A 22,854-nucleotide genomic window follows, 5' to 3' on the forward strand; every position below is an offset into this window, starting at 1 on the left:
CTCCTCTGGCTTCCCTGAGATACAACAATATTGAAGTTAGGCCAGTTAATGGCCCTACAATGGCTTCTAAATGTTCAAGTGAAAGGAAGAATTAATTGATGCGGACTTCATTATTGTCTTATTTTAAGAAATTGCCACAGTCACCCCAACCTTCAGTAACCACCACCTCGATCAGTGAGCAGCCATCAACCTCAAGGCAAGACCCTTCACCAGCAAAAAGATTAGGACTTGTGGAAGGCTCAGATGATGGGTAGCATTTTTTAGCAAATAAAAAAATTTTTAATGAAGGGATGTACATTGTTTTTTAGAGGTAATGCTATTGCACACTTAGGAGACTACAGTGTAAGTGTAAATGTAACTTTTACACACACTGGGAAAACAAAAAATTCGTGTGACTCGCTTTATTGCATTCTTCATTTTACTACGGGAGTCTGAAACTGAACCCGCAGTTTATAAAAGGACACCTGAGAGAGCTCACTTGCCCTTCTGCCCTGTAAGGACCTGTGACCTGGAAGCAGGCCCTCACCTGCCCATGCTAGCCCCCTGAGCTCAGACTTCCAGCCTCCAAAACTGTCAGAGAGAAATGTGTGTTGTTTACAAGCCACCCAGTCAGTGGCGTTCTGTTCTGGCAGCCCGAAGGCACCGAGGCAGACTGCTTCTCCAAAAGCAGCAGCCCCAAAGCTACAGGTTAGCTAGGAAATTACACAACCATGTTCAGTATCGCTTGATACCATCAAACAAACACAGATATCTTGTGCTCCACAGCCCACAGTGGAACATGAAGCTATCCCCACGGGTCTTGAAGGTTCCAAAATCACATGTCCTTTTCCAGGTGTTATAAGCCAAGGATTTTATCACCTTTCCTTTGCAGGTCCAACTGCAGGCTTCTTCCCGGCAACATTCCAATTGAAGGTGACTAAAATTTGGCCTCTGGAAAGTAAATTGGCACGGGGAGTTTACTAAAATCTCTGCTTCAGTGTTCCACAAGGAGGCCTGGCTGCCCTGAACCCCTGGCCACCCGGCCAAGCTCCTGTATGTGCCCACGTGCCAAAAGCTGGAATGCCCACAATTTGTAAGAAGGTGGCTTTCGCGGCAGTGAATTGTGAGCCTGGTGTGGTCAGTCATATTGCTATTCTTGCCTGCCTTCTTTTTTAAATAATTACCTTTACTTTAACTCTCTCATTATCAGCTTAGTTTGTTTGGGGTTGGAGAATAGACCTCACAATGTGCAGAACTGCATACCTGCATTAACTTTATTCTTGGTCTGTAAACTTCCAGTGACTGAGCCTTTCAGATATGCATTACAGTTCAAGTATTCCTATTGCCATAGCAGATGTATACACAGCCCACTCAAAGTTTGTTTGTGCAGTGGTAGTTCCTTTGTGACATGCTGTTTGCAAACGGGGTGCTATTTAAATTACTTGCAACACAGTCTCAACACATGTAAAAATACACTTTTACACTTATAGGACACTGTTTTATAATACAAACCCTTGTATACAAATTCTGCAAGATGTGCATTGTGTTTATCTACGCTTCCTACTGAGTTGTGTTTCCCAGTGGAATGTGGGGAGGGCAGAGGGGCCTGTGGTCTTTGTCACTATAGTGTTACAGGGTCTTAAACTTTATTTGGAGCAGTATCTGTCATTTTCTAGAACAGATGCTGTCCAAGTGCTCTCCCTACATGTGCAAAATGACATCAGGCCCACCAGGTGTTCCCAGAACCAAGGGGCTGGTTCCACAAAAGTGGCCTCTGCCTACAACCCCGCCAGACAAACTGCCCCAGCATTTCCCAGCTCCTTTCTCATGTCAGAGTCAAAGGTCTTGGCACCAAGATGAGCTGAAGACTAAGGTATCAACCACCTGACTCCCACCTGAGTCGTGTCCACAGAAAGGTCTTCCCAGCCTCACGCTGAGAAACGGGGTGTCTGTGGGCCTATCTTGTGGGGGTGGGGTGGGGCGGGGGTCTTCTCTGATCCGTTTTTCATGCCACAACAGGAGTTAAAATCTCCCCTGGGACTTCTCAGAGATTTTCAAAAGAGCCCCAGACCTCCATCAGCTCAACCAGGCTGTAGGAGCCCAGCTTCCCCAGAATAGAGAACTAGAACCTGGTGGGTCTAGAGGAGAGTCCAGACTTCACCAAAGAACAGGCTCTGGGAAGATGTCCCAGCCCCAAAGGGAGGGCTTGGACTCCCAAGCCAGTCACCTGAGCTGCCACCAAGTCTCACCCCACCCCCACCACTCCATTCCAGACCAGGGGAGCCACAGGTCTCACCAGCGAGCCCTGGCCACCTGCCGGCTCCAACTGCTCCCTGCAAGGACAGACCCCCGCACAGGCGTTCCAGACCCATGGGCCATGTTCTACTCTGGGAACTGCCAGTGAGAGACAAGCGGCACAGCAGAGGCAAGATGAACCGAGCCTTTGAGCTTCTGTCAAGGGGCTGGGACTGCTCCCAGGCTGTTGTCAGCCCTCAAGAGTGTGCACGCTCCCTGGGTGGACCTTCCGCTGCCCCGGTGCCCAGGGATAATGACCACAGGTGACAATGCACTAAAGTCTCTGTTAGTGGCTTAAGCTAAGGACTGTAAACAAAAGAGACTCACTTCCTTTGCGTTCCCTTGGGTCTGCTTAGTGTGAGCCCTTGAGGAGCAACTAAGCCAGAAGTTCAAGTCCCAGCCTCGCCATGACCTCAGAGAACCCTCAGGCACTGCAGGCCTCGGTTTTCCCATCTGTGAAATGAGTTACACACGATTGAATCAAAGGGTGTTTCTGGGTGTGAGTTTTTTTGTTCCTTTGTGTACATTGCTGGGCCCACAAGGATCCTTATGTTACATACATGAACTGCTCTCTAGGACATGCATGTAACCATGTCCGGGGGCGCAGTTCATGTATGTAACAAAAGGATCCTTGGGGCGCACACATGAGGAATTGTGTGTACATGCTGGGGGAGGGCAGACCCCAGAACAATATCCTCCCCCCATCCCATCTCAATAGGAGGAAGCCACTGGCTTCCTCCCTTTCCTGCCTCCTGCCTCCTGTGCACTGGCAAGACTGAGGACCACAGGGAGAAGAGGCGAAGGGAAACAGTCCAACAGTCCCCAGGTCTGTCCTTGCCACAACCCTCCCCCCACCTCCAGTGATCCCACTCCTGGGCCTTCCAGGCCACACCCATCCCCAGCCTCGTGGGGGCCGGGCTAGGGGGGCCTAGAGGCCTAGAAGCAGGATAAGGCCTCCCCACCCCTCTCCCCTGCCCCCCCTCCCACTCAAGCTAACTCATTTCCTCTTCCTCCCCAGAACCAACACACACTGACAGCACAGGCTGAGAAGCCAGACCCAGAGCGACTGACCGTGGGCCTACGTGTCCTGGACTGGCCTGGTCAGCCGCTGGAGTATGGTCTGGCTGGGGCCTCCTTTGCTGCTCTCCATCTTCTTCCTGGCTTCTCATGTTGGTAAGTCTCCCCACGCCCCGGCCCCCCTGCCCTCATGGCCTTGACTTTCCCCCCGCCCCCAGGAAACCCTATCAACATTGCCATCAACTTCATCCACACCCTGACCCACTAGAAAGTGGGATCTGGGCCCGGAAAACCCAGGCAGGCACTAGGGATTGTGGGAGGGGAGGGAAGGAGTCCTTGACTGTGTTGAATTTTAACATCAGTGGGGAGAAGCTGGGCCCCTGGGCCCCACGAGGTTTTCATTGGAGGCTCCTATGGCCAGTGTGTGGGACTCACTCAGTTATTCATTTGACAGACATTGAGCAAGCACCAACAATATTCCAGGAGCTGTGCTAAGTGGAGGGCCATTGGTTGAGAGGCAGACAGCCTCTAGATCCTTATGATAGATTAAGTGATGCCGACTTCCTATGGCTGTTAGGGGTTTACATGGGGTAATTTACACAAAGCACTTGGTAAGGGCTTCTGAATAACCGATTCCTTCACTAACCTGCCCAAGAGGATTAAAACACAAATGCTTCCTTTGAGTGGTTCATGGTCTACTGGAGGGGCACGGGACACGGGATGAGGACTGAACAGATAGACACAAGGAGCTCCATCCAGAGGAGCACTGAGTAGTCAGCTTACTCTGCTTCAGGGTAATAGATGGAAAGGGAGTTGGGAGAGACTCCACTAAGAGGGATGGTCTTCATTCCAGGCAGCCAGAACAATAGATGCAAGTCTCCGAGGCACAGAAGTGCACAGGAGAGAAAGTTCCTGAAGGGGCCGCAGCAGGTGGGGTGGTGTGAGCAGCAAGGGGGCTCAAAAACAAGCACTGCATCCTGAGGGCAATGGGGAGCCATGAGAGGTGATAGTCCAAGAGACACAAGGTCTTCGATGGATTCATTTGGAGAATGAATTGAGGAAGGAGGGATGTGGCTGTCAGGATGGTCCCAGGGAGTAAGGATGAGCATTTACAAGGGTGGGCTTGGAGATGGGGATGAAGTCAAAATGCTTTGAGGAAAGAGAGTTTGCAGAATTCTTTGTGACTGATTGGGGCAGCCAGCATAATGCTTCATCGTTTGGACTTTACAGAGTCAGAAAACCTGGCTGTACCAGTTACTAATCTTATATGACCTTGGGCATATAAGTTATTTCTCTGAACCTTCCATTCACTGGCTATGAAATTAAGATAATAACACCCACCTCCCAGGATAGTTGGGATGATAAAATGAGAGAACATAAGTAAAGTACCTGGCATATAACTGACCTCCAATAAACATTAATTATGACAGCAAGAGTATGAGATGACTTTGGAGTTTGTATCTTGGGTGGTTTTTGCCGTATGCTGAGACAGGGCACACAGGAGAGGAGCAGGTTTGGGGAGAACTGATGGAAATGCAGGCCTGAGCTGAAAGCCCGGGTAGGAGGCGAATTTGCTAGAGGAAGTCTGGAAAATAATCATTACCCACCTATGTGAATGGAAAGACCTCAAATTCTGGAGGGTGTGAGCATCCAACGGAAAACAGGTGCTCAGCACACAACAGGTAGTCAGCTAATGCTACCTTCATTTACTCATGGCCTGGCTCTCAAAGAGCATCGACTGATAAGCTAAGTAGCATTTAAGCTAACTAACTATTTAGCAGTGAACAGGGACAGAGTAGGAGGGGCTCAGGAAGATGTGGGGTCCCAGGGCTGAGGAGGCTCGCAGAGCTCAGCACAGGCCTGGACCCCAGCTCTACTCAGCCTCTCCCTGCTCCAGCCTCACGCTGGTGCCCCAGCCATGCCGCGCTGAACTTGGACATCCCCTGTCCACACCGTGGTCTTTCTCATTCCACACCTGTACTCAGGATATGTCCTTAGCCTAGAATGGCCATCCTACCACTGACCTCTCCCTGTCCCCATTCCTACCCTTCACTGTACTCTGCTCTGCTCTCCCAGGAGGCACCTCTTCACCCCCTGCCTCCCCCAAGGTAGGTTACATGTCCCTTCTCAGCACTCCCTGCACAGTGCCCTGCATTTGACAGGCACATCCATGTCTGTCTCCCCACTGGGACTGGGAGCTCTTTGGAAGACCAAGAGCAAGGATCATCTCCTGTCTCTGTGTGTGTTGGCCCCAAGTCTGCCCCTGGGCCTGCCCTCCCTGCTTCTGGCCTTTTGCTGGACCCAGGGATCTCTTCCTTTCTGCACCCTCACCACCTGGCTACAGAATTCTGCCTCTCTCGCCTTAAATCCTAGCACAGCAAACAAGTCTAGATTTCCAGAGTGTCAGGGAGGGGTCCCACCAAGACACTTCTGTTCTCTGGGGCTCTCCTAGCCTGCACCCTCATGATGAGGGGTGCAGGGGCAGGGCAGTGTGAGCAGCTCCCATTTGCAGAGTGTTGTAGAGACAGGTCAGGAAAGGGAACTGCCAGGAATAAAGTGAGGAAATGGAGACGGAGAGCATAGATCATTCTTTCTTTCCGAAGGCTGGGCTGTCCAGGGAAGCCATCTGGCAGGAGAAGAGAGAGGATGAGGCCAGAGAAGGGGCTTTGTTTTCCTTTTTGTTCTTTTAGGACTAAGCAAGTTGAGGGAAAGGGGGCAGTACACGGGAAAGGGGAAAGGGACAGGAAGGGAGTGGGGTGGCCTGTGCCTGATAAGTGCGGAGTCTTGGGGCGGGGGGAGGGGGGACGAGAGGGGGAGGGCAGGGCAGGGGTGAAGGCGGGACCTCGCCAGCTCAGAGGATGTTGGTGTCTCGTCCTAGGCGCGGCGGTGGACCTGACGCTGTTGGCTGACCTGCGCCTGACCGAGCCCCAGCGCTTCTTCCTGACCTGTGTGTCCGGGGAGGCTGGGGTGGGCAGAGGCTCGGACGCCTGGGGGCCCCCGCTGCTGCTGGAGAAGGACGACCGCATCGTGCGCTCGCCCCGGCCCTGGCAGCCCCTGCACCTGGACCGCAACGGCTCGCGCCAGGTGACACTGCGCGGCTTCTCGCAGCCCTCGGACCTGGTGGGCGTCTTCTCCTGCGTGGGCGGCGCGGGGGCTCGGCGCACGCGCGTCCTCTACGTGCACAACAGCCCCGGGGGTGAGTCTGGCCGCAGCCCGGGTTGGGTAGGGGGAGAGGGGGTTGTCCTGGACCCCTGACCCCGCCCTCCGCCCCCCGCAGCCCACCTGCTCCCAGACAAGGTCACACACACGGTGAACAAGGGCGACACGGCTGTACTTGCCGCCCGCGTGCGCAAGGAGAAGCAGACAGATGTGATCTGGAAAAGCAACGGTGAGAGGGGCATCGAAACTGGGTGGGCAGGTAAACCGGTAGGTCTGACACCCCAACACCTCCATGGCCCTCGGTGGTCCCAGTTTTGGCCCCTGACACACCTGTCACTCCACATACCTGTTACCCGCTCTTGCCAGCCTCCAGAGCACATCCTCTTCCCTGGACCAGGTCTGTAGGAAGCACCTGAATCCATCTCATCTCTAGGTCTGAGCTGTCCTACTGCGCCCAGAGGACCAGCAGCCTCCTGATCAACTACCTCTTTCTCTGTCACCCTCAAATCAGCGCTATGTTAACCCCCAACCTTCGAGTCTCCCTGAGAGTTAGCAGATGCTGTCACATAGCCCACTTGGCAGGGAGCAGCAGTCCCCATGGGACAGAAGAGAGCTGGTAACAAAGACTCAGCACAGGCTAGGGAAGTTTAGCCTCTTCCAGAGATTTGTCCAGACACACTTGTAGGGGCCTGGGCAGACCTGGGGATCTCAGCCCAGCTCTGCCCCAACTCTCGCCCTATCAGGCCCTCTGCCCTCCCCTCCCCAGGAGGAAGCCATTTCTCTCTGCGGCCCCAAAGATTCCTGCCCCCACCCTCAGACCCACAGCCCCTTGGCTGCTTCTTACGTCCCTGGGCTCCTAAAAGGGGAGGATCTTTCTCTTGGGCTGGGGGTTTGCCTCCTGATGTCCAGGCCCCCTGAATTAATGAGAGATGTGGAGAGTCAGGCAGACCCGCACTCCCCTAGAATCTCTATTCTGTCCTGAGCAAAGAGGCAAGAAGAGATGGTCGGGGACAAGGACCCTAATGTTAGAGTCCACCAGTCCTGGAGGGAGTGGCTCCTGGAAATTAGCCACAAAGAAGAGGGGAAGAACATTCCAGGAGGAGGAGTGACAAGAGCAAAGGCAGGAAGCTCTGAGATACCACGGTGTTTCTAGAACAGATACAGACAATTTAGGAATTCAGGGATGTTCGGAGTCAGGCAGGATGCGGAGAGGTATGGGACTAGAGGGCTAAGCAGTGGCCAAACTGGTGAAAATGATGTGCTAAGGAGTTGGCTGTTGTCCTGCGGGCAGTGGCGAACTATTGGAGAGCTTAAGCTGGGGAGCTATGGAGGAATCTATTGGAAAAGAATCTCATTGGCTGTTGAGTGGAGGATGGGTGGAAAGGGGGACGACTTGGGGCAGAAAGACTGCTTGGAAGGCTGGGAAGCTGGGAGCGGGATGGTGGCAGTGGGCATGGAGGGAAGTGAAGAGCTCTAGGAGATGAGGGGGAGATAGACCAAACAGGACTTGGTTTACTGAGTGACTGGTGGAGCAGTAGAGAAGAGGATGCTTCCCAGCTTTCTGGCTTGGGTACTGATACTCTCTGGTAACTTCTCCCAGGTCTGATCACTCTGCATGGCACACGTTGATGTGACGGGTTGAGGTGGGCAAAGGGAGGGGACACTAACTCTCGTGTGGCACTGAGGCCCCAGTTTATGCCCCCAGGATCCTATTTCTACACCCTGGACTGGCACGAGGTCCAGGACAGGCGGTTCTTGCTGCAGCTCCCAAACGTGCAGCCACCCTCAAGCGGCATCTACAGTGCCACCTACCTGGAAGCCAGCCCACTGGGCAGCGCTTTCTTTCGGCTCATCGTGCGAGGTCAGGAGCAGAGGGCAGAGGTGGTGGATGGTGTGGGAAGCTGGGAGCCCAATGGGTACTTCCTGTGGATCCCCAGGGCCACCCCAAGTCCTCAGCACCAGTGGTCAAGAGGGGTGAGAGTCAGCTGCTAAAAGCACTTTCCTGCAGGCTGTGGGGCAGGGCACTGGGGACAAGACTGTACCAAGGAATGCCCAGGCTGCCTTCATGGAGGTGTCTGCCACGACCAGGACGGCGAGTGTGTGTGCCCCCCTGGATTCACTGGTACCCGCTGTGAGCAGGGTAAGGAGGCTGGGCAGTGCTAGGACCTAGACAAAAGAGGATGCCTGGCTGGGGGAAGACTCTTGAACCATGAGGATGCAGCTTGGATACCAAGCAGGTCCTGCACCCTGGGGCCCAGCAGAGCACCCTGCCCTTTTTCTAGCCTGCAGAGAGGGCCGTTTTGGGCAGAGCTGCCAGGAGCAGTGTCCAGGCACATCAGGCTGCCAGGGCCTCACCTTCTGCCTCCCGGACCCCTATGGCTGTTCCTGTGGATCTGGCTGGAGAGGGAGCCAGTGCCAGGAAGGTATGGGCTAGCCCACCCTCTGTGGTCCCTGACCAGACAGCTAGCCACAAGCTCCACCCAGCCCCTTCACTCTGGCCCTGACTTACACACCAATCCCTCCACAGTCCCCTGCTCACTTGACCAGTGCTCTCTCCACCCAGCCTGTCCCCAGCTGTGCCCTCATTATCCCCTGACCTGTGCCCTTCTAAGCACACCCTCTCTGTTCCCAGCCTGTGCTCCAGGCCATTTTGGGGCTGATTGCCGCCTCCAGTGTCAGTGTCAGAATGGTGGCACCTGTGACCGCTTCAGCGGCTGTGTCTGCCCCTCCGGGTGGCATGGAGTGCACTGTGAAAAGTCAGGTATGAGCATCTCTCAAAACAAGTCAACCTTCACCTGACACATCCCCAGGCTGTAAGTCCTGTCCTCAGGGAGCTCATGGTCTAGAAGTTCTCACTACCAGCCCGCATCATCCGTACAGGGGTGGGCAGCAGCCCAGAGCGGGTGGGAGCCCAGAGAAGGCCCTGACCAGCCTGAGAGGGTCAGAGAGGGCTTCTGGGAAGAGGCACCATCTGAGATGGGATATGAAGGACAAGAGGAAGACAGCTCGAGAGAGAGGAAGGTCAAAGGGCGGGGTTTGAGGACTCAGCCTCGAGTACCAGGATGGTGGAGTGGTGGGGGGCTGGAGGAGTGGTCAGAAGAGGTCAAATCTTGGGGCCTTTGAATAGCAGGCTATAGGATTTCCACTCAATATGATAGGCCAGCAGGGAATGGTTGAAGAGGCACAGAGCCGTCAGATTTGTGTTTGAGAGAGGACCACAGCTGCTAAGTGGGGAGTGGGAGCTGGAGAGCCTGGAGGATCTGTAGCAGGGCCCAGAAACCAGCATTCCGGCTGTGAGGCTGGAGGGGTCTGGTCTCGGTGTAGGAGGATGTGAGGATAGGGAGGGAGCAGGAGGTAGACTCAGGGGCAATCAGAGGTGGGCGTGACAGCCCTGGAGGAGTCACATGGGACTGTGCTGGCCTTCAGGCTGGGGTGACTGGGCCACAGGCAGTGCCTGCACCAAGATGCAGGACTCGGGAGGAGGGGTGCCTTGGCAGTCACATGTCTGCCCCCGCAGGGCCTCCAGGATGAGTGTCCCCTCTCTCCCCAGACCGGATCCCCCAGATCCTGGACGTGGTCTCAGAACTGGAGTTCAACTTAGAGACGATGCCCCGGATCAACTGCGCGGCTGCGGGGAACCCCTTCCCAGTCCGGGGCAGCATGGAGCTGCGTAAGCCGGACGGCACAGTGCTCCTGGTCAGCCCCGAGACCCCAACCCGGGCCCCGCCCCTCCAGGCCCCGAGCCCATGGGGCTTTCTGCAGGCTCTGCCTACAGCTCAAGTGGGGTCAGGCTGATTGCTGAGGGACCGCCATCCAGCCTCTGTCCCCTTATCAGTCTGGACAAACACGTGTGTCTGCTACGTGATGCACATTCTCTGTGGTCTGACCCCTTCCCCTGTCTCTCTCAGTCCACCAAGGCCATTGTGGAGCCAGACAAGACCACAGCCGAGTTCGAGGTGCCCCGCTTGACCCTTGGGGACAGTGGGCTCTGGGAGTGCCGCGTGTCCACATCTGGTGGCCAGGACAGCCGACGCTTCAGGGTCAACGTCAAAGGTCAGTGATGTCCCATGGCCCTGGAGGCTGGATAGCAGGCACAGCAGGCACCAGCCCATGCTGCTCAGACTGGGCATCTAAGGTCATAGCCCAATACCAGGCAGAGAAGAAGGCCTGTTATCAGCCTGAGGCCTGGACTGGACAGTGTCCAGGCTGGAGCACAGCTCAATCTCATTTGGAAAAGGCATCCCATGCCCCAGGAATGGGACACCCTCCAGCCTTGCCCAGGTGATGCTTCCCATCACTGCCTCCCCAAAACCCTGCCCACAGACACACAGTGCCTTTCACTCTGCCTCTGGGATGCTGCCTCCCCCGCCCCGAGTCACACCACAGGTCACTCAGTGCGAGGACAGGGAAGCTCAGAGGGTGACCTGCTCTGTTTCCCAGAGGTGATTCCTGATGAATAAGAGGGAACTGCCAGTGCCCAGGATTGCTCAGAGCAGAGCACCCCCACCCCCGTTTGGTGTCCCTCACCTTCTCCAGCACCATAAGCCTTGACACTCACACTCCCTCCCACCTCTTGGCTCCTCTTTTCCTCCAACCCCGACATCCCCCACTTCCCCTGACATGAGCCTGGACCTCGTACTCATCTTCCTCTTTCTCACTGTCAGACTCTGCTGCCCACCCGCCCCCAACTCTGCAGCCTCCTCCACCCCCAGGAAGTATTAGAGAATGATGTGAGCTGCGCACCCCTTTCTCTTCCCACTCTCCCCAGGCTTTGGACCCAGACAATCTGGCTGTGAATCCTCACCACAAATTCTAGCTCCGTCACATAATAAGCAAGTCACTTAGCTCCTCATAGCTTGCTTCTCACTCTTTAAAATGAGAATATCAGTGCTCCCTCGATAGGGTTGCTGTGAAGATTAAATTAGATGATGCATTTAAGCATTTAGCACAGTGCCTGACACAGGGTATGTGCTCAGTACATGTTGACATTTATTGTTATTATTAGTTAAAATGTCATCTGTTCCCTAGCAACTCCCAGATATGTATGACCTGCAGCCTGGACCCCTCTCCTGGGCTCTAGACCCATTTAGTGGGACCTCCATGTAGTGAAGGTCTGGTTCTGAAGTCAGTGTGGCAGTTACTTGGTGTATGACTCAGGGGCCCACTTAGTATCCAGCCACCTCCAGGACATGTAACCCCATGCCTGAGCCACAGGTCCCTGGGCTCCGTAGCGTCCAAGCCGGGCCTTCATCTCCCTCCAGATCAGCACTTCCTCCTGACATGAGTATTCCTGCCTGACACCACTGTTCCTTCTCACCCCCTCAGCTCACACCCCTGCATCCTCCTTGGCCCTCCCCGCCCCTCTTCCAACCATCCACTCTTCTTTGAAAGTCTTCTGGAAAATATTTAGAAGAGGCAAGGGAACCAGTTAAGGTATTAACGCAATAACCTGGAGAGAAAAGCTAAAGCAGAACAGAGGCAGTGACCATGGAGAGAGGAAGCCGAGCAGGAGCGCAAAGGCTGTTGTGGGGTAGAATGGACTGATTTTAGGTGGCCTGGCCAGACAGACCTAGTTCAAACCCTGGCTGTGTGTCCTTAAGCAAGTTGCTCAATGTCTCTGAGCCTGCTTCATCATTTATAACACAGGGGTGAGGAGCCCTGCCTGCAGCTATAAGAATTTGAGACCATGCATGTGAAGCCTCCAGGTAGAGCAGGTGCTTCATTACCTACTACTCTTTTTTTAATTTAGAGAGTGATGAATGGTAGGGGAAGGGCAGAGAGCAGGGTGACGCTGAGATGGGTTTCAGGCCTCTCTGCCTGCCACCACACTGCACAGGGGGGTGCCCTTCCTCAACCCCCCGCCCAAAGCATCTTACCAATAAGTACAAATGTCGTATACATCATTATGAAAATAATATTGCTATGAGATAATAAGCCATATGTGAATATTGTATACAACTTTGTCATTTAAATCCTAAAGTGTTCACCTCCTTTCACATCTATTTGCACTATATTCCTATTTACTAAGTGGGGAGGAGTTTTCTTTATATAGTGTTTCATCGTTAATAAGTCAATACCTGTTCCGTTTCTGGGACGTTCTTTCTGTGCGTTAAAAAATTTCAAAATTAAAAAAAAAAAAAACTGGCCATGCCACTCCCTCACTTAACATCTTTTGGGACACCTTCATGTCCTTATTGCCGAATCCTTACGCCTCCAGCCATCCTCCCTGTGCCCTGGCCACTCTGGTCATCTGTTAGACTTGGTCTCTCCCCAGCCCAGGGGGTCCCCAGATCTAAATGGAGACTAGCAATCTCTTTGATGCCCAGAACACAGAGTCTGCTCCCATTTCTGAGGACTGGGGGTGCTGTCTGGGGCACGCCTCACCCCGAGCCTCCTGGCAGTGCCCCCAGTGCCCCTGACCGCCCCTCGGCTCCTGGCCAAGCAGAGCCGCCAGCTCGTTGTCTCCCCGCTGGTCTCCTTCTCTGGGGACGGACCCATCGCCTCCGTCCGCCTGCACTACCGGCCCCAGGATAGCACCATGGCCTGGTCCACCATCGTGGGTGAGTCGGGAGGGAGCCAGGGACAGAGCAGGGTGGCTGGAGCGGGGCGAGGTATCAGGCATTAATGAGGGGAGGGGGACTAGAGAGGGAGGGAGACGTGTAAGGAGAAGAGAGGGGCTACAGGGAGGGTGGTGGCTTCTGGAAGGAACCGGGGCTGAATGATGTGAGCTGCCCACCCCGCCCCCAGTGGACCCCAGTGAGAACGTGACGTTAATGAACCTGAGGCCGAAGACAGGGTACAGTGTCCGTGTGCAGCTGAGCCGGCCGGGAGAAGGCGGGGAGGGAGCCTGGGGGCCTCCCACCCTCATGACCACAGACTGTCCTGGTGAGAGGCCAAGAGTCACCCCTTTCTGTCCCCCCAGGGGTCACTGTTCTATGCACTCAGGGGCTGTCATGTCTTGTCCACCCCAGGGCCCCCTGCCTTTCCCACTGGAGGTTGTTGCACCCTGTCCCCTGGGGACCACTATCCTGTCCAGCTCCAAGGACTCACCGGACAGTTCTGACCCCTGACCTCTGGCCCCAGAGCCCTTGTTGCAGCCATGGCTGGAGGGCTGGCATGTGGAGGGCCCCGACCGTTTGCGAGTGAGCTGGTCCTTACCCTCGGTGCCGGGGCCACTGGTGGGCGATGGTTTCCTGCTGCGCCTGTGGGACGGGGCCCGGGGACAGGAGCGGCGGGAGAACGTCTCGTCCCCCCAGGCCCGCACCGCCCTCCTGACCGGACTCACGCCTGGCACCCACTACCAGCTGGATGTGCGGCTCTACCACTGTACCCTCCTGGGCCCTGCCTCACCCCCCGCACGTGTGCTTCTGCCCCCCAGCGGTATGCTCCGGAAGGGGGTGGTGGGCTCAGTAGGAGGGGGCACAAGGGACACAGGAGCAAGTGAGACCCAAAAGGACATGGGAGGGCATAGGATCCTGGATGGACATGGAGAGAATACAGGACATGAAAACATGGCAGAAGGAGGACCTAGGATGTCAAGCACACATGAACACAGAGAGGATGTGACAGAGGATACGGGATACCAGGAGCATGGGGGCAGAGGAGAGCACGGGGAGGTCGTAGTTCACGTGGAGAACAAGAGTCATGGGGAGGATGTAGGGCCCCAGGAGGACATGGGTACTTGGGGGAAAACAGATCTTAGGGGGCACATGGGGGAGACCCAGGGCACTGGGAGGATCTGGACCACCAGGAAGACTTGGGATGTAAGGAGAACCAGGGGAAGCAGAAGCTCAGGGAGAGGAATTCAGCCCCGGAAGGGAGGAGGAGGCTGGCGGGGTGGCTCGCATTCTGGGTTCTGCAGAGCAGGGGACACAGTTAGAGCAGATCTATCCGACCCCACAGCCACGCGGTCTGGCCCCATCTGAGCCCTGCCTTCCCACCCCCATCTCCCCAGGGCCCCCAGCACCCCGACACCTCCATGCCCAGGCCCTTTCAGACTCGGAGATTCAGCTGGTGTGGCAGCGCCCAGAGCCTCCGGCTGGGCCTATATCCAAGTACATCGTGGAGGTGCAGGTGGCTGGGGGCTCAGGAGACCCGCTGTGGATGGACGTGGACAGGCCCGAGGAGACGAGCACCATTGTCCGTGGCCTCAACGCCAGCACACGCTACCTCTTCCGCGTGCGGGCCAGTGTCCAGGGCCCCGGCGACTGGAGCAACGTGGTAGAGGAGTCCACCTTGGGCAACGGTGAGAGGGCAGGGCCAGGGGGGACTCCTGGACCCTGGGGTCAGTCTCAGTGCTCTCCCCATCCACGTATCCCCTGCCTTGGAGCTAGAGCATCCTAGGCCCTTCCCAGCAAGTCACTTGAGCCCTGGTACTGGGGACCCTGACTCTTCCTTTCTTATGACCCCTTGTCCTAGTGTTGGGAAATCATATCATTCCAGTGACCCACTGGCCCTAGGCCTGGCACCCCGGCTCCCTCCCTGGCACTAGAATCTCTGACCTCTTCCTCTGTGTGACCCCACATTGGCCTCTGAGTTCCCTGACCTGTGCATCCCTATGATCTGCCTCTCTTATTGTGTCCAGGGCTGCAGAGCGAGGGCCCAGTCCAAGAGATCCAGGCGCCTGAAGAGGGCCTGGACCAACAGCTGGTCCTGGCTGTGGTGGGCTCTGTGTCCGCCACCTGCCTCACCATCCTGGCTGCCCTCCTAACCCTGGTGTGCATCCGAAGAAGCTGCCTGCATCGCAGACGCACCTTCACCTACCAGTCGGGATCGGTCAGTCCCCTGTACCCGCCCCAGGGCACGTGTGGGCAGACCCTTTGTGTATGTGTTCCTGTCTATGTACACCCCAGTATTTGCACACAGCAAGTGTGTGTGTGTGCGCACCCACATGCGTGTTTATGTCGTAGGTATAAGGCTACACTCAACCGCACACAAGGGTAGGATATATAATTATCTTTATTTCTCTAGAATTGAACTCAACTTATGAGCTCACTTACACTAGTGGCAAAGTATTTAATACCCCCAGTTCAGAATCACTTGGTTATGTCCATGTTTCACTGTGGTCAGTTCAGGATCCTCCTCCTCCTCCTCACTCGGGCCGATGTAAGCCTAGGAAGCCTGGTGCCACACGGGGAACAGGTGGCCTTCACACTGGCCTCTGTCCCGGCAGGCCCTCCTGGGCTGGGGAGCCAGCCTCCATCTGCAGGCAGCCCTGGCCGATGTCCTCAGCCCTTCTGTGGCCCCCTGCCAATGGGGCACTCACACTGCAAGTTCTTCGTCCCAGCCTCCATCCTTGTGGATCCCAGGGCCTCCTGGGGGAGACTCAGAACTCCCAGGTGCTTCCTTGTACCCTGTGGAGGGCAGCGTATTCTGTGGCCCTTAGACCCGCTGCTATGGCTGTTCTAAAGCCCACCCACAGCTGTTTCTATCGCTCTCGCGTTGAGCTCAACCTGCAGCTTCACCTGTCACTCCTTGAGAGAGGAAACACACACCTCCACTCTTCTTGGCTTCCCTGTAAACCTGAGTTTTCTGTCCTTCTGTGGTCCACGTCCCTCGAGCCGGCAGGCCCACACCAAGGGGGATGGGGGTGGCGGGCACAGGCGCCTCTTCAGGGACCCAGTGTCACCTCCTCTCATCACCTCCTCCCACCTCTCTCCCCTCTGGGATCTTCCCCACTGTTGTCACTTATGATTCAAACTGCGCCCTTGTTCCTCCATGCCTGGGCGCCTTATATTTACAGCCGAGCCTCGGCATTTCAGAAAAAAAAAACCCACAAACCCCTCTTCTCTCTCAAGGGCTGATCCTTGTGATAGAAAGCCTAGTGTCCAAGCTATTGTCTCTGCCATGCCTTTAAAAAAACTCCCTTCAGGGATTCAATCAGCCTCTTTGTTCCAGGCTGCATTGGCCTCCCTCTGAGGTCAGTGCACACAGAAAGCTGCCACTGCTGTAGTTGGGGGAGGGTTCTGGGAACCACCGTCATAGGAAGGAGGTGGGAAGGCGGCCTGAGTGTGTATATATCCTATCATACATCAAGATGTATCCCTGCTATACGTGCCTGGGTGCAGAGGGGTGTGTGTGCAGGAATGCACGTGTACCTCCCTGTGATTGCCCCCATGTGTGTAGGCCTGTGTCCCTGACACGTGTGTCCCTCTGCTTGTGTTCCTGTGTGCACATGTCTGTGTGTACCTCTCAAGGATGCCCCTGCATCCTGTCCACCACTAGAACATGTGTGTGCACTCTGGCGTGTGCCTTCAGCTGTCCATGTTTTGTGTGAGTCTGTGTGACCCATGTCCTCAGCCCTCACCCGTCAGGCTGGGCTACAGCTCACTTAGGAACCCCTCCCTCCAGGTCGGTCTTAATCCTTCTCCGGTTCGCACACTGGCCGCTCCCGGGGTCCTGTTCGGCTGTGTCCTTTTCCTGCCCAGGAGGCCCAGCTCCTGCTCGGCTGGGGGCAGTGGATGCGCCTCTTTGTTATGCTCTTTCTCTCTTCGGGTCCTAGGGTGTTCTGAGAGCAAGGGTGGCTGCCAGGTGGGTGGACAGGGTGATCTCTGCTTCTGCTGCTGTGAAGAAAACCCCTCCACTGGCTCCCAGCAGCTCCGGGCTTAGCATGGAGCAGGTGCTCAGTAAGTGTACCCTAGCTGATCGCCCAAGGCCGGAACCCTCTCCGCAGCATCCCTGGTGACAGAAAAGCCTGGCTGTGGGATCAGCACAATCCCAGGAAGCTCATTGCTCCCCATCACAGCTCGTTCCATTTTTTTTCTGTTTTAAATGTTAGAAATATCATCCTTTCATTGACTCATGTCATGGCTTCTAGCAGTTTTATCCACTCCTTGTTCTTTCAGAGCCCCACACACCTGATCCCCAGGCTGTGGCCTCTCCATTTCTCTCCTTGGACATGGGTCCACCCGACGGCACACCTGTGCTCCATCTCATAGGATTCTGTCTCAGTATGTGTCCTCTGTCTGTCTGTCAGTCCCTGGCTGGCCACCAGGATGCCCTCTGTCTGGGTCTCTGTCCATTTGTCTGACCACCCTCTGTCTGTGCACCTTATTGCCCCTGGCTCTTTCGTGGACTCTCTGCCCACTTGTCCCATCCTATGAAGGGTGAGGAGACCATCCTGCAGTTCAGCTCGGGCACCTTGACACTGACCCGGCGGCCAAAACCACAGCCCGAGCCCCTGAATTACCCAGTGCTGGAATGGGAGGACATCACCTTTGAGGATCTCATTGGGGAGGGGAACTTCGGCCAGGTCATCCGGGCCATGATCAAGAAGGACGGACTCAAGATGAACGCAGCCATCAAGATGCTGAAAGGTCCGCTGGCAGTGAGCCTTGTCCCAGCCCAGACCCTCTCCTTTGTCCCACAGACCCCAGCACCACCGCCCTCGGCTCCCTCCAGCCACTGATCCCAGCCCTCACCAGCCCATGCCCTTTCTCCAGGCTTATGTCTGACAAAAGTGATACTGGATTCTTTACACAGAGTATGCCTCTGAAAATGACCATCGTGACTTTGCGGGAGAACTGGAAGTTCTTTGCAAATTGGGGCATCACCCCAACATCATCAACCTCTTGGGGGCCTGTGAGAACCGAGGTGAGCCCCCAACTCATCACAGACCCCTTCTTCTAACCCCCAACATCAGCCATCACCTCCATATCCGTAGCTTGTGGGGAGCTTCAGGGCAGCTAAACATCACTACTCATTCTCCTTCGTGCTTTGGGGTCTCTGTCTAGCACCGTGGGGAAACTGCTGACGCCCCGGGTTGCCTATGTATCAACCGCCACCCTGTGCTCCTCACCTCCCAGGTTACTTGTATATCGCTATTGAATATGCCCCCTATGGGAACCTGCTAGATTTTCTGCGGAAGAGCCGGGTCCTGGAAACTGATCCAGCTTTTGCCCGAGAACATGGAACGGCCTCTACCCTCAGCTCTCGGCAGCTGCTGCGTTTTGCCAGTGATGCTGCCAATGGCATGCAGTACCTGAGTGAGAAGCAGGTGTGTGAGTGTGAGTGTGTGTGTGTGTGTGTGTGTGTGTGTGTGTGTGTTGGGGGAAGGTGGGCTAGAGGGATGAGGGGAGACCACGGGGATGACTTCAGGAGATAGTCAGCAGGCTCTATTTGGATGTGGAATTGAGAAATAGAGAGGAGAATGTGACCTCGACTTGCTGGCCTGGGTGAGTGGGTGAGAACACAGGACGAGAAGCAGGTCTGGAGAAGGTGTTGCTTTCGAAGCATCCGAGGGATATCTTGGTGGAGGTGTTGGCTTAGCGGTTGTAGATGCCAGCCTAGAACTCAGTAAGGAAGCCTGGGCCAGAAATAACAGTCTGGGAGCTTCACCATAGTGATGCCAGTGGCCAGGGATGGGTGAGACTGACCAGGAGAGGATAGAGGGTGGAGCAGGCAGGGGAGGCCCAAGCCCCAGTTCAAGGACACCCTGCTTGAATGGAAGGAGAGACAGTAGCAGGAGGGGATGTGACATGAGAGGTCCACTTTAAAGTTGGTGAAGTCTTTAATATCTTTGAAAACAGAGGGGAAGGGGCCAAGGCAGAGGGAGGTCTTGGAGGAAGGTGGAGGGCCCAGTGGGGAGGATCTGGAACTCAAGAGAGAAGGTCACTTTGGGCAAGAGAAGGGCCTTTCCACTCTTATCAGTGGGGTGGGGGTGGAAGAGGTCCAGACAGAGGGGAATAGGAAGCATGCAAAGAGGGGAAGGTGCAGTGTGGTCACTGGGGAAAAGCCCACTGTTGTTCCAGGAGAAGGATGCAGCCTGAGCTTGGCTGTGGCCCAGGTCACAAGAAGGAAGGGATAACAGCCAGCACTGTGGTTTTTCTCAGGCAGGAGTTGCTGATCTAGGATGGGGCCTGGGTAGGTGGGAAGAAGAGTAAGGGGCTACTAGAGGCATGAAGGAGCCCACGAAGGCAGCCATGGGGCCGGATCCCTCCCTGGCCCCGCAGTCCAGGGCTCACACATCCCGTCTTCCCTGACTTCTGACCGTGCCTGCAGTTCATCCACAGAGACCTGGCTGCCCGAAATGTGCTCGTCGGAGAGAACCTGGCCTCCAAGATTGCAGACTTTGGCCTTTCTCGGGGAGAGGAGGTTTATGTGAAGAAGACGATGGTAAGTCTCATGCAGTCCTCCTCATCAGGGCCGGTACCTGGCTCTGCCCCCTAGAAGCTGCTAACCAGGCCCTTCCTCCTCACCTGATCCCTTCAACCCACTCTCTCCCAGGGGCGTCTCCCTGTGCGCTGGATGGCCATTGAGTCTCTGAACTACAGCGTCTATACCACCAAGAGCGACGTGTGAGTTTGAGGGTGGGGAAGGGCAGGAGGGTTTGGCCCCCAAGGACGCTTGTAGGTGTAAGTGGACACACCTCAGACATGTCTCATATAGTCCAAAGCATGACTTGGCCGTCCCTAGGGTGTGTTCCCGGTGTGACACAAGTGTGACACAGATGTGTCTTGGGTATCAGTTGGCCATGCCCAGCATCTTGGTTGGAAAGTGGGGGCTAGCTGGAAGGAGTTTCATCTTGGAAGGTGTTTCAGGAGAAGGATTGGAGTATGAGTGATTTAGGGCTGGGTTTGACTCAGAGACTGGGGGTAACTTGGAGAGATTTGGGGATGCTGGTAGATAATGCCTGGGTAAATGGAGAGACCACTCAAAGAATGCTTTCACCTTCCTCTCTGACGAGCAGGTCATCTCCACCTGAGGACCTAACCAGAGCATGACCCCCCAAGACGCCCTCTCTGTGCTCCCTCCCCTAGATGACCCCCGCCCCTCACTCCTACCTTCAGGGAACCTGGCCTGCCCAGTGCTCTGGCCCTGGCTCTGCCCCTTGCCCCCAGCCTTTTGGCCTAGCCTGCCTGGCTCACTGTTCGCCACACCAACACCCCTCTGACCGCTGCGTGTCTACCTCCTGCTTCTGCTCCAAGACCCTCGAGCTTCCCTGCCTCCACTAGAACTCCCACCCTGGTGCTACCTGCCTCTTACCCACACAGATGTTGTTACGATGTAAGAGGCAGCTAAGAGCAAGAACTCTGGAGCCAGACTGCAAGAGTTTGAATCCCAGCTCTGCCACTTACTAGCTTTGTGACCTTGGGCAAGCTAGCTCGCCTCTCAGTGGCTCAGTGTCTCCATCTATAAAATGGGGATAATAATAGTCCCTATATCATAGAGTTGGTGTAGGGTTAAATGAATTAACATATGCATTGAATGATCGGTGCCTGGCCCACAGGAAGTGCACAGTAATAATGTTGAGCCTGGGAGGGGCTGTGAAGAAGCTTCAATGGAGCAAAGACAACACTGGCCAAGGGCAGACACAAGGAGGGGCTGGGAGGGGCTGACAGCTGGGCTAGGTAGACATTGAGCTGCTGAGCCCCAGGGTCTAGAAAATAATGCAGTGTGTCCTCCTCATTTCAGTTGGTCCTTCGGAGTCCTCCTCTGGGAGATCGTGAGCCTTGGTGAGTCCCTCACCCCATTCCCCTGGTGCCCCCACCTTCGCCCCCCCCCCACCCTAGGCCCTGGCTGAGAGAGCTCTGCCCCTCCTGCAGGGGGCACACCGTACTGCGGCATGACCTGTGCCGAGCTCTACGAGAAGCTGCCCCAGGGCTACCGCATGGAGCAGCCTCGCAACTGTGACGACGAAGTGTGAGTCGCCTCAGCCTTGAGCCCCATGACCCCCGCCACCCCAGGGGGCCCTGACCCTCATCTCAGCGATTCCCTATCTGCAGGTACGAGCTGATGCGGCAGTGCTGGCGGGACCGTCCCTACGAGCGACCCCCCTTTGCCCAGATCGCACTGCAGCTGGGCCGAATGCTGGAAGCCAGGAAGGTGAGGAGCCTGGGGGTGATGGGGGCTGGGCTCACCAAGCTCACAGGGGGCCCCCTCATCGGAGCCAGACTGTGTCCCTGTCCCCACCGCTAGTGGCACCACAGTCTGCCCGGGGCCCTGGGCCACAGCCCCCTCTCCAGCTCTCACTGGGCTGGGCACTTGGCCCCTCTGAACTCTTCCAAGGCTGCTGCTTAACCTCAGCAGCAGATCCTTCCCCCAGGTCCCAGGTCCCAGAATCCCTGCCTGTCCTCCTCTGCTGGGGCCATCAGCCCATTCTCATCTGGGACACCTCTCCTCACCTGGCACAGAGCCAGAGTGGAATAATGCATGAAAGTTCACCTAACCAAGTGGGGGATGGATAAATGAACGGTATAGTAACTGAATGAGTGGAATCAGAGGATGGATGAAACAATAATCATACGAATAAATACACAATTAAATAACTGAATCTAATACCCATATCAATAAATTAATTATGAGATAAATGTAAATGAAGAAATACATTAAAATAAATATGCAAAAAGTTCTTCATATGAATTAATGACTAAATACTTGGAAGAATAGTAAACTATCTTAAGAAGGAAGGTATGATCAAATAACCATATATATGGGTAAATTATTAAAAATAGCCTTATGAATAGATAAGTAAATGAATGAATGAATGCATGAGCGAACAATTCATTGAATGAGGGCAGGAAAAAACTCCTGTCCAACAACTGTGATGAGGATCTCTCACCTGCGCCCCCCACCTGTGGTCTGATGACTTTGCTTCTCTGGGCCGGTGAGGACCACCCTTGGCCATGGGGTCATTTTGAGTCTCCAGAACAAATCAGTGTCTCTTCATATACCCCAACCACATGGAAGTCAAGGACCTCCAGGCCAGGGCACCCCCATCCCTGGCCCTCCCCTCCTAAAGTTTGCTCTGCTCCCCAGGCCTACGTGAACATGTCGCTGTTCGAGAACTTCACGTACGCAGGCATCGACGCCACCGCTGAGGAGGCCTGAGCTGCCATCCAGCCAGAACCTGGCTCTGCTGGCCAGAGCAAACTCAGCTCTCCAACCTGTGACTTCTGATCCTTGCAGCCTGAGCTGCCTCAAGGAATTGCTTTTTAACTTAAGGAAGAAAAAAGGGGAATCAAGGGATGGGGTGGGCTTAGGGGAGTTGGATCCTCATCGTTTGCTGTTGCTCCCAGTGCCTCCTACATTACTGACAGCTGCCCTCATATCCTTCCTTCCAGTTGGGCTGCTCCACATGTGTGCTCTTCTGTTCCCTGCACTCAAACCCCGGCTTCAGCTCCTCCACCCGAGCCAGCACTCACACCAGTAGCATGCCCTGTTCAGTTCCTCCCCTCTCCCTGCCTTGTAATCAGAAGAAATAAATGCTCTAAGAAGCTCCATTCCATGTCTGCCTATTACCTCTGATCAATCCCAGGGAAAAGTTAAACCAAAGAAGGAAAAACTAGACTTTCCAGGAAAAGAAATTAAACTAGTTATATTGTCATTATTCCAAGCCCTCTACTGGGGTTGCCTCTCCATGATGGGAGATGTTCTGAAAGACCCACTTTACACATATATGGCCCC

The 22,854-nt window shown here is 55.2% G+C and overlaps 1 protein-coding gene across 3 annotated transcripts; it reads left to right on the forward strand.

Moving 5' to 3' along the window:
• The first annotated feature begins 3,026 nt into the window (after positions 1-3,026).
• Positions 3,027-22,675, forward strand: TIE1 (tyrosine kinase with immunoglobulin like and EGF like domains 1). Of its 3 annotated transcripts, XM_032494024.1 has the most exons (24): positions 3,027-3,100; positions 3,293-3,447; positions 6,170-6,487; positions 6,569-6,679; positions 8,156-8,311; positions 8,459-8,590; positions 8,733-8,873; positions 9,083-9,211; positions 10,001-10,146; positions 10,359-10,503; positions 12,852-13,010; positions 13,198-13,335; positions 13,534-13,830; positions 14,405-14,695; positions 15,035-15,225; positions 17,555-17,765; positions 17,932-18,042; positions 18,255-18,445; positions 19,450-19,563; positions 19,675-19,745; positions 20,863-20,903; positions 20,994-21,090; positions 21,174-21,273; positions 22,207-22,675. In XM_032494024.1, exons 2-24 carry the CDS (start codon positions 3,390-3,392, stop codon positions 22,276-22,278), a joined length of 3,420 nt encoding a protein of 1,139 aa, XP_032349915.1. In that variant the 5' UTR covers positions 3,027-3,100; positions 3,293-3,389; the 3' UTR covers positions 22,279-22,675. The 3 variants fall into 3 exon arrangements, 2 of the variants coding, with proteins under 2 accessions (XP_032349915.1, XP_032349916.1); XM_032494025.1 differs by lacking the exon at positions 13,198-13,335; XR_004324966.1 differs by lacking the exons at positions 21,174-21,273; positions 22,207-22,675 and having other exon boundaries at positions 19,461-19,563.
• The last annotated feature ends 179 nt before the right edge of the window (positions 22,676-22,854 follow it).

Source organism: Camelus ferus, chromosome 13, assembly GCF_009834535.1.
Source record: "Camelus ferus isolate YT-003-E chromosome 13, BCGSAC_Cfer_1.0, whole genome shotgun sequence".
NCBI lineage: Eukaryota > Metazoa > Chordata > Mammalia > Artiodactyla > Camelidae > Camelus > Camelus ferus.